This window comes from Macaca mulatta, chromosome 1 (assembly GCF_049350105.2).
Source record: "Macaca mulatta isolate MMU2019108-1 chromosome 1, T2T-MMU8v2.0, whole genome shotgun sequence".
In the NCBI taxonomy this organism is placed as follows: domain Eukaryota; kingdom Metazoa; phylum Chordata; class Mammalia; order Primates; family Cercopithecidae; genus Macaca; species Macaca mulatta.
This window is the reverse complement of record NC_133406.1, coordinates 59,971,634-59,982,455: the sequence shown is the minus strand read 5'-3', so window position 1 is coordinate 59,982,455 and position 10,822 is coordinate 59,971,634. Positions and strand designations below refer to the sequence as shown.

The 10,822-nt window shown below is 49.1% G+C and overlaps 1 protein-coding gene across 5 annotated transcripts in view; it reads right to left on the bottom strand.

Annotated features, from left to right (window-relative positions):
* Nucleotides 1-308: 308 nt before the first annotated feature.
* The window catches only part of LGR6 (leucine rich repeat containing G protein-coupled receptor 6), a 123,864-nt gene continuing 113,350 nt past the window's right edge, over nucleotides 309-10,822 (bottom strand). For all 5 annotated transcript variants that reach the window (XM_015120162.3, XM_078002987.1, XM_015120175.3 and 2 more), the window contains 3 exons: nucleotides 9,732-9,892; nucleotides 5,187-5,267; nucleotides 309-2,097 (listed from right to left, as the gene is read on the bottom strand). In XM_015120162.3, coding sequence (XP_014975648.3) covers nucleotides 845-2,097; nucleotides 5,187-5,267; nucleotides 9,732-9,892 — 1,495 coding nt within the window. In that variant the 3' untranslated portion in view covers nucleotides 309-844. The remainder of the gene's footprint in view (nucleotides 2,098-5,186; nucleotides 5,268-9,731; nucleotides 9,893-10,822) is intronic.

The window sequence follows — 10,822 nt, the reverse complement described above, 5'->3', positions numbered from 1 at the left end:
AATGGCAGGCTTCTCCTCATCCTTCCCAGCACAGGATAAGAGAGGTGGGAGGTAAAGTGTTGAGACTCTCTACTGGTGGATGGAATCATCAGTTACCTCTGGCAGTGCATTCTAGGATCAGGGCTTTCAGGAAGTGGTGGCATTTTGTGATGTCACTGGGTAGCACTAGGTGGTACAGAGATGAGCTCCCTGGGAGAGAACAGTGCTAAGTTCTGTCATATTAATAGATATTCCAGGAACACCAAACAAGCAGACAAAAACCTGTTACCAAATAATTCAGGGAACTGGGTTAAACAAAGTTCAATAGATTTTACTACTGTAGGACTTCTCTCTTTATTACACTAACATGCACTGTGAATCTCTAAGAAAAAGACATCATGTGGAATCTCTTCCAAAGCTTATTTTAATAGGAAGTCTTTATGCATGGCATATGTCAAGATTAATGGTATGCAGAACACATTTTGTATCCTATCCATGAGTCACATGGGAAATCACCTTCCAGACCTTTCTCTGTGAGGTCTCCCTGTCCACTGTGCCCTGATCAACCCTTCACCCCTTCACTGTCTTTACTTCCCTCATTTCCCTTAAGCAGACAGATGTCCAGGTCTCTGGTCCACAGCTTCAGACATGACAAGGAAGAGGCTCAGCATGAAGGTGAAACTGAGGAAGGCCAAGGGAAAGCCAGGCCAAGAGGCACTCGTTGGTGATAGTCACGGGAGAGAGGTGATCAGTGGAGCGAGGGACTGGGCTGAGTTTTGGTTGTATTTATTTTAGAAGCAGCCATCATTCACCGAGGGGGAGAGAGGAAAGGAAGAGAGGGGAAGAGAAGAATGGGGAGGGATATTTACACGTGTGAAGCAAAGGCCAAGCCAGAGGGCCGAAAGCTGCCACCCCCTGATGAGCCTCCACCTGCTGGCATAGCTCCCTCTGCCCTCAGCAGCAGTTCTCCATCCAAGGAGGGTTGGGGGTTCCCAAAGTGATTCCCCTCTGGCTCTACACAATGGCTTCCCTCCAGCCTGGGAGCCCCCGGCTGCTGACAGATGAGGGTCACTGAGGGGAAGCCATACGTCTCCAGCCCAGGGGGGCGCCCAGCTTCAGAAGCTTCCAGAATGAGATCCACATCAGACAAGGCCACCAGGGCCTGGGTAGAATCGCAGGAGCTCTTCTCCAGCTCCCCGGCCGCAGCATAGGCTAGGGGCCCTGAGGCGCCTGCGCGGGGCCTAAGCCGCCGAAGGTCATCCCGGAAGTGGGGGTTGAAGAGCAGGTAGAGCAGTGGGTTGAGGCAGGCAGGCAGCGGCAGCACCACCAGCAGGACAGACTTGACGGCCTCGGGCGTGACAGGCAAGAGGCCCAGCATGGAGGCGAAGCTGAGGAAGGCCACGGGACAGTAGAGGAGCCCGTCTGCGAAGATGAGCCAGGCCACGTGCCTCACCATGGCGCAGTCCCACACGGCCTCAAAGTCGCCCCGCGGCAGGTCACAGTAGAGTTTGATGTAGGCACCGGCCACGACCAGGAAACAGAAAGAGTTCATCATCACCAGGGCCACTGCGAAGCCCAGGGCTGCTGGCTGGCCCTCAGGCGGCGCGTAGGGCAGGCAGAGTGGGGAGGCCCCGTATTCTCCCACTGAGGCCAGGGGCAGCGCGGCCGCCAGCCCTGCCAGTGCCAGGCAGCCCAGGACCCCAGCTCGAACGCTGCCCAGGGAGGGAGACTTCCCATAGGCCCGGACGCAAGAGACAGAGACGCTGCACTGCACTGCGGCCAGAGTGAGCAGCAGCACCGACGCCTCCGACCCAAGTACTGCCAGGAAGCCAGTGGCCCTGCAGCCCAGCCCCATCTCCCAGCGGGCTCCGTACTCGGAGAACTGGCCAAAGGTCAGGGCATCGACTGAGGCTAGAAGGCCACAGGAAATGCCAGTCAAGGTGTTGGCGCCTGCAATCGCACCTACCACAAACTTGACCGGGGGTAGGGGGACAGGGCCGCCAGCGAACACCGTCAGCAGCACCAGTCCATTGCAGAGCACAGAGAGCAACACGATGGCCCACACGGCCAGGCGGATGCCCCAGCTTTCAAAGAGGTGCTCACAGGGCTTGAAGGGGCCTGTAGGAAAGAAGATGAGACATTAACCCTGGGCCAGAGGATGTTGAGACCAGGTCTTGAGGACCAAAGTCAGCCTCTGTACTCAGAGAATTTCCAGTCAAAAGGGGATGAACATGGCCCCTGCCCTCGGAAAACTCCCAGTCTAAGGGAGGCTGACCCAGTTTCTGGCCCCGGAGAACTCCCAGTTGGGGGGTCTCTCACCTTAGAGAACCCCCAGCTGGGCTTGTGGGGAGGAGCAGTGGGACATACACGACTCTTCTTCCAAAGAGCTGCAAGTGGGGTGAACTCTAACCCTCCTCTCAGTACACCAGAACGTAGAGCGCATATAGGCCGGGCACAGTGGCTCACAACTGTAATCCCCGCACTTCTGGAGGCCGAGGCGGATGGATCGTCTGAGGTCAGGAGTTTGAGATCAGCCTGGCCAAAAAGCAAAACTCCTTCTCTACTACAAATACAAAAAATTAGCTGGCCGTGGTGGCGCGCACATGTAGTCCCAGCTACTTGGGAGACTGAGGCAGGAAAATCATTTGAACCCAGGGGACGGAGGTTGCAGTGAGCCGAGATTGCTCTACTGCACTCCAGCCTGGGCTACAGAGCAAGACTCTCAAAAAATAAATTAAAATAATAATAATAATAAAATAAAATAAAAAATAAACACAAACACGGTACAAATTAATACAGTACAAACCCAGATATTGAGGAAATGTTAAGTGAAGGACAGCACTGGAAAGAAAGGAAAGACAGGCTGCCATCAAGGAGTGGAGAAGGTATCAGAATTGGAAGATACGGTGGGTAGGGACAGAGGTGTGAGGGACTGCCCAGACAGTAACCAGTCTATGCCTGAGGCTCTGTTTCTTTCAGTCAGTCCCCAGTGATCCACTAAGGCCTCCACCGTGGGAGAGTTCTGACCAAATATTACACCAGGCTGGCTCTCCCTTGCTCTGTGAGAGGGGTACAGACCACATTGAATATTTGTCAATCAATCAGTATTTGGGAGGTAAAGTGTCTCAAGTACAGTAAATCAAAATACAGATGACTTCTGGGGTTTTCCAACCTGGGTCCACACGAGATGCCTGAGGTCCTGGTGTTTTCCATCCCTCTCTCCAAAGTCTGTTCCTAAATCACCTTGTAACTTTGGAAATATTATTTCTTCATTTTCTTTGGCTTTTGACTCTTGTTCTTCAGTGTGTTTCTAGGTAGCATGGGAATTTGAGAGGCTTTTGTGGGAGCTATTTTTAAACCATTTTTTCTTATTACCAAATATAATAGGTGATAATTGTAGAAAATTTGAAAATATAACATGAAAAAATTTAAATGACATGATACTTCACCTCTCAGAGATAACTCATTATCTTGGTATGTTTCTGTCCAGTCTTTAAAAAATACATACATACATATAGGTTTTTAAACTAAATTAAGATTTTACTGCTGCTATCATTTGGGTATGGTTTGTCTCCACCAAAACTCATGCTGAAGTGGAATCCCCAATGTGGCAATGTTGGAGGTAGGGCCTAGTGGGAGGTATCTGGATCATGGGATCCCTCAGGAACAGATTAATGTCCTTCTGTGGGGGTGAGTGAGTTCTCAATCAATCCAGGGAATGGATTAGTTCCCTAAGAGTGGGTTGTTAAAGGGAGTCTGGCTTTTCTTTCACCCTGTGATCTATTTGCACTCCCCTTCTGCTTTCCACCACAAGTTGAAGCAGCCTGAGGCCCTCATCACATGCAGCTGCCCAATCTTGAACCTCCCAGCCACCAGAATTGTGAGTCAAACCAACCTCTTTCCTTTATAAATTACCTAGCCTTAGGTGTTCTGTTATAGCAACACAAAGTGGACTAAGACAACTGTATATGCGTTTCTCTTTCTCTTTAAGCTACATTTTTATCAAGCAGACTTTCCCAAATTTTTCCCCAGAAGATATCTTTATATTATTCAAAACATATTTCATGTACCATGAAATGTACCATAATTATTTGACCATTTGGTATGAATTATTTTAAAAGCAAGCTCAAGTTGGACTTTGTCTTTTGGAACTTCCTTTTTTATGTCATCCCTGCGGATTACTGGTTTTCAGAGGTGAAATTTCCATGGTATCGTGAATGCAGCATGTGTGTTTTTCCAAGTCAGAAGCAGCACCTGCTTCCTCCAGGTCGGGTTAGTGTTCTGGCCCCGAGCTGGCACTAGAGGGCGTGCTGTTGTCACCAAGCACTGAGAACTCGGGCTGGGCAAGGTCAGGCAATCACTCTATAGGCTTTAGAGAGGGTAAAGGGAGAAGGCAAGGGTCCTGGGCCAGAGAAAGCTGGAAAACAGGAAAATGGAGGTGGAATGAAATGGAAGAAGCACACTGTTCATTACTTTCTGTCCATTCTGACGAGTTCCCATCCTTGCCTAAGTAGCATGCTGCTTGCTACCTTCTGTGGCCCGTTAGCATTTTATATGCAAGGGAAGTGACTTCCTCACTCTAAACATCTCCAGTTGAATTGCACCAAAGAGAAAGAGAATTTTCTTTTTTGCTTTTTTATAGCAAGATGAATTTAGGTTAGACGCTAAAGGAGAGTTCCCCAACTGTAAGGGTTAGATGGTGCTGTAAGGAGTTGCCCAGGAATACTATGGAGTTTTTCCACTGTGCAGAGTTTTAACAGAGACTGTAATCTTCCTGGGATGGAGTAGGGAGGGATGGAGAAGGTGACCTTTCGGAGTCCCATCTGGCTCTAGGATTCTGTGGTATGGGTCTTAGACTGAGGGATTACTCAAAAGCAGTCCTATGTGCCACCCTGAGCAATAGGGTCAAGGCATTCTTTCCTGCTTCTCTCCTGTGTGACAGTAGTTTTCTCCTGGATGCACAAATGCTAATTGGCTGATTGCTTGACTTCGCCTCCATTCATGCTACTCCCCTCAAGCAGCCACCCAAGGGAAAGAACTCCAGTTCCTTCCCCAGGAATTATGAAAGGAGGGCCCTCCTGCAGCAGGCTGGGAGTCAGGCAAAGAATGTGGCTGCAGACATGCCTGGCTGAACTAATACCTCAACTAGGTGTTTGGGTGCCCTTTCTCCATTCCCCCTTGTCCCCATTCCCCAGACACCACCTCACCTGGAGTAGGGCTACACTGGACACTGGGGTGTGGCTTTGAGTCCTCCATCTCCAGCTGGAGCTCATCTAGGTCCAGGTCATCTGAAAGGAGAGAAAGTGATGCAGGGCCCTGGGTCTTGGTGTCAGTCAAGCCCTACCTTTCTCCAAATGCCCTCTCCTTTCAGTTGTCTCCTACTAACTCTTCTCAGCCCTGGTCATTCCAGCAACCCTGCACATCCATTTCTACCCTTGGGGGTAAAGATTTGGTCAGCTTCCTATTATCCACATGTGGATAATAGGATAATAGGAAATGTTTGCACAGCAAACATTTCACCTAGACCTTCTCTTTCTATTAGTCAGGGCTCTGTGTCCTCTCCAGTTGGCCTTACCCACAAGTGCTGCTTCGAGTTGGAGTGGAAGCTCTTTTAATAATGTATGCTAGTGATCACACATTTCTCTACTCTGGCTGGGCTGTCACTGTAATTTTGTGTACAGTTGTGAAAACTACACATTAAGAAAAACATTAGTGAGCCAGATTGTGTTCAGATGTGAACGAGTGAACTAGGGGGGAGAGAGCAGAAGCCATTTGTGAGTGAAACAGTCAAAGCAACTGGGCAGTGTTTAACTTGGAGGAGGTAAGAGTGAGTGGGGATATGATGGCTGTCCTCAAAGGGCTGAAGGACTGTTAGGGGTAAAGGAATTCAACTTCTACATGCTGTTTTGCCCCAGAGGGTAGAACCAGGATCAATGGATGGACTGTAGAAGGAGGCAAATTATGATTCGAATGGAGACACTCTACTTCTTCCTAACAAGAGTAAGTTCCCACAATTAGAGCTGTCCAAAAAAGGAACACCCCAGCTTCAACAGGTGCAGAGTAGGTCCACATCTGCTGAGTGCAATTCTGGCACTGGGCAAATTCAGAAGAATTTCAGGGATGAATAAGATATGGCCCTGCTCTCAAAGAGCTTGTGCAGACTAATAAGGAAACAAATTGTCATGCTACAATGAGTGGCATCAACTAACAGATTTATTTCCTAGATAGAAGGGAATAATTTGAATGTTTCTAGCATAAAGAAAAGACAAACATTTAAGGCAAAGGACATCCTGATTACTCTGATTTGATCTTTATATACATTATATGAATGTATTAAATAATCACACATGCCCCCCCAAATACATACATCTATTATATATCAATTAGAAAAAAATTTTCAGCTAATAGATTTACTGAACAACAAGAGTTAACATTTCTTGAGTTCTTATTCTGTACCAGGTACTGTGCCCAGCCAGTCCTCATCTTCATGGTCCCATTAACCCTCACAGCAGTCACACGAGGCAGGTGACAGATAAGGAGACTGAGGCTCATTGAAGTTAGGTGTCTTACCCGCAGCCTCACAGCAATAGACTAGAATTCAGATGCAGGTTTGTCTGACTACAGAGCCCAGATGTTTAACCATTATGCTTTCCCAGGCAAGCAACCAATTGCTTTGGGGGGTCAGGGTGTGGGGAGGGTTCAGGAGATTTACGGGTGCATGAGCTGAACATAATTTGTCACTGATGATACTAAACAGAAAGTCTTCAATGTGAGAGAAAGCATTTCTACACTGAGTCAGAGGCTGGACTAGATCATCTTTAATGTTCTTTTCAATTCTAAGTCCAGGTTTTATGCTTCCTTTTTTTTTTTTTAGACGGGGTCTCCCTCTCTTGCCCAGGCTGGAGAGCAGTGGCGTGATCTTGGCTCACTGCAAGCTCCGCCTCCCGGGTTCACGCCATTCTCCTGCCTCAGCCTCCCAAATAGCTGGGACTACAGGTGCCCACCACCACACCCAGCTAATTTTTTGTATTTTTAGTAGAGACGGGGTTTCACGGTGTTAGCCAGGATAGTCTTGATCTCCTGACATCGTGATCCGCCCACCTTGGCCTCCCAAAGTGCTGGGATTACAGGCATGAGCCACTGCACCCCGCCCTACACTTTTTTTTTTTTCTTATTCATTATTGTGGTGTTTCTCAAACTAGGGCCTGTGAACTCTAGGGCGTTGCAGACATGCTGGAGGTCCACAAATTCTATAAGAATTTTGAAATGAGGAATCTAGAACATTTTATAATCTATAAAGACAAAACATTTTTTTACCGTGATAATCCATCATTGAAAAGCTTTTTAAAGAATAAGACAAGTTTCTCAAGTCAGACTGGGAAATGTGTCTGAGGACCCAAGTTTGGGAAAGAATGGCTTGTCTTCAAAAGGTAACTGTACAATCTTCAGGTTTAAGAGATAGCACCCTGTGGGCTCTTCCTCCATCAGGCAGAGCAATGGATAGGTGACTCTGTTTGTTGCACTTGTTCCAACTTTGGTTCACAAAGTCTGTTTCCTGTGTGGATCCTTCCTCCCCACTTAAAGGGTAAACACCATCAGTTGGGAGTTTTCCCAGGAGGCAGGAAGACTGTGAAGCTGCCCCTGGCCCAGACACCATCAGGGCGGGTAGGAGGCTGAGTTGTGCCCACAGAGTCCTGGCATTTCCTCCTCTCTACCTTTCACTCCCTGCCCGCCCCTGCTCTCCAGAATGGAGCTCAGCAATTCTTTGAAATCAAAATGCATGAATGAAATGCAAGAGGTGAAACCCGTGGACTCTGTCTGAGGCTGGGAAAGTCACAGCCAAGGTGTTAAGTAACCACTCTTCAAACGAGGAGGAAATCGAATCTGGCTGGAGCAGCAGCTCCTGGCTTTCCTTCTCGAGGCTCATTAGCTCCCACAGGAAGTGGGGGGCCCTGCCCTGGCTCCCATTACAGGCGGCAGGCAGCCCACGATCTTGACGCCCTGTGGTTCTCCAAGACCTAAGCCCGGTGGAAAGTTTCACCTTGAGGAAGGAAAGTTTCCATTCCCCCTTCCAGCCCCCTGAGGGAGTGTACAGCAGACATCCGGGAATGTCCCCCGGGGACAGCCGTCTGCCGGCCCAGAGCCAGCCAGGCTGCTGGGCTGCTCCTCATCGGGTCCTCATACCCTCCCTAGGAGGTGTGTTAATACATTGGGAAGAAGGCTCTCAGAGACCCCCAGGTTGCCTGCCCACCATTTGCCCTCCATACACTGTGCCCTGGACTCCACAGTTGCACTCTCCCTATACATGTACACCAGAAGGCACCAGTCCTCAGTAGTAGTGGTGAGCATACTTCATCATTTATGGAATCTTTTAGTCTTCCCCAACAGCCTATGAGCTATCCATTATCTTTCTTATTTACTTATTTATTTATTTAGTTTTTTGAGACAGAGTCTCACTCTGTCACCCAGACTGGAGTTTGCAGTGGTGCGATCTCAACTCACTATGACCTCCACCTCCTGGGTTCAAGCCATTCTCCTGTCCCAGCCTCCTGAGTAGCTGGGACTACAGGCGCATGCCACCATGCCTGGCTAATTTTTGTATTTTTGGTAGAGACGGGGTTTTACCATGTTGGCCGGGCTGGTCTTGAACTCCTGACCTCAAGTGATCCACCCACCTTGGCCTTCCAAAGTGCTGGAATTACAGGCATGAGCCACTGCACCCAGCCAATTATCTTTCTCATTTAAAGATAAGGAAAGTGAGGCTCAGTATGATTACATGACTGGTCCAATGCAATCCAACTGCTGAATGTAGTAGTTGGGTTTGGACCTCAGTTCTGTCTACACTGTCATGAGATGTTTTTCTTACATGTTTATATTTGATTTTTGTTTGTTTGTTTATTTTCTCCATTGAAATATGGTGGAGAGTGAGAGATGGAAAAAGAATACCCCAAAGCAGAGGACCCCTACTCTCTCCCTCCTAATTCTGCTTGTGTTCTGTAATATGGGCAGAGGGAGAAGGAAGCCCTTTTCTCTGCCCTTAGTATCTAAGACACCACTTAGTAAATGATCCCTCAGAACCCCCTTGACTGCCTGCCTCCAACATGTGCCTTTTACCCTAACTCTTCCAGAAACACAGATGGCCCAAGATAGCTTGCACTCGATAGGCCATTCTCAGTGAAGGTCTCTTGCACCTGGTGGCCACGGAAGTCTCACTTTCAGACTCATGGGGCAGACTAGAGGTGCAGCATGGACTTGGATAGCAATAACACTGCACTGTTCCTTTTGGTTCTAGGACACATTATGAGGGGATTTGTTTTTTCTGGAAGTAGGTTTAATTCAATTGATTTAATTAAATCATATTGGCTCAGATTGATAAAATAAGGGGTCTGTCTTCTCTGAGAACACCCTGAGGTTGAAAGAGAAGAAACATGTGGACCATAAGGGGAGGGTTAAGTGAGATGGTGCGTGAGAGGCACTTTGTGAACTGCAAAGGGCTAGGCAGATATTGAGACATTACCACAACCATTGTTGCCATCATTACTTCGTCCCAAGCACCGCTGGGTGTAGTCTTAGAGAGACAAAGTGCAAACAGAAGTAGAGTTTCCTCCCAGATCACGGGCAGCTCCTCCCACCTCTGTGGGGCTTCCCTCCACAGCCACTGTCAGATTCCCTCTCCGGTCCCCCAAGCATCCCTTCTAACTTCCTCTCCAGAGCCCACCACCCTCCCCAGCCCAGGGCCCCCAGTCACTCACAGTGGTTCTCTGCTTGTCTGGAAAGGAGGCCAAGCGGCCGTTTTGAAGACTCCTCATCATCAAGGTGAAGGTCTTCAGCCTCCCATTGCCCAGAGGCCTTGAAGAAGCTGGCACACATCCCATAGGGACAGCACTGGTAGGCATAAGGCACCTCCAGGATCCTGGTGGGGGAAAGACGGGCAGGTGGGCTGCCTCGGCATCTTTGGGGTCTGAGACCTAAGTCTGATTTAAGAGATCTCCAACCCAGGGGCTGGGCACTCAGTGCCTGTCCTTCAACTCCCAAGTTCCCTGTTCATTGTGCTGGCAGCCTCCTAGGCATTCTTCGTAAGGGCCTTGTAGCCTGACTCCTGATCTGAAGGGCTCTGGAGGCGTTTCTGTCTTTCTTTGTTCATCTTGGCAAGTGAGATGGGGAAAGAAACGTTCTGCCCATTGTTTAAGGAGTCCTCTCTGCTGGCTCAGAGCGGGGAGAGGCTTCCCCAAGGTCACACAGCACTGCCAGTGCTCTGCTTCTCCTCCCAGGCAGCGCCTCCTCTTTTATATTTAAGGAGACAGGGATTCTCCTGGTGATTCTTCACTCTGGCCCTCAGTGAGGCCTGCATCCTACCCTCCCCCATCTCTGGGCACATTGGAGCTGGATTTGGTGCCCTCTGAGGGTGAGTGCAGAGGCCCTAAGGGCATCTCATTAGTGTGCAGCAGATGAGGCTTGGGCCACACAGGCTGCACCACTGCTGCTGCATGGAAGAGGCCTGGATGTCATTAGCACCACGGCCTGGCTGTGCAGCTTGTTTTCCACCCATCAGTGTCCTAGGCTCTACCCTGATTCCAGGGGCTCAGATGCTGCCCAAGTGAGGACAGACAATCTAGACATGTGGAACCAGGTGAGGCACAAGGAGGGCTAGGGGGTCTTCACATCATCTTACTTCTATCCTCTCGGGTCCCAGTGCTCACTAGCGTTGGTGCTTGGGACAGGGTAAAATGCCACCAAGGAGATAAGGAGGAAGGAGAGGCATGAACCAGGCCCCATTCGGTCTGTAGGCGGTCAGGTGAGCCCTTCCACTAAATCTTGGTCAAATCTAAGCCTCTAGGCTCTT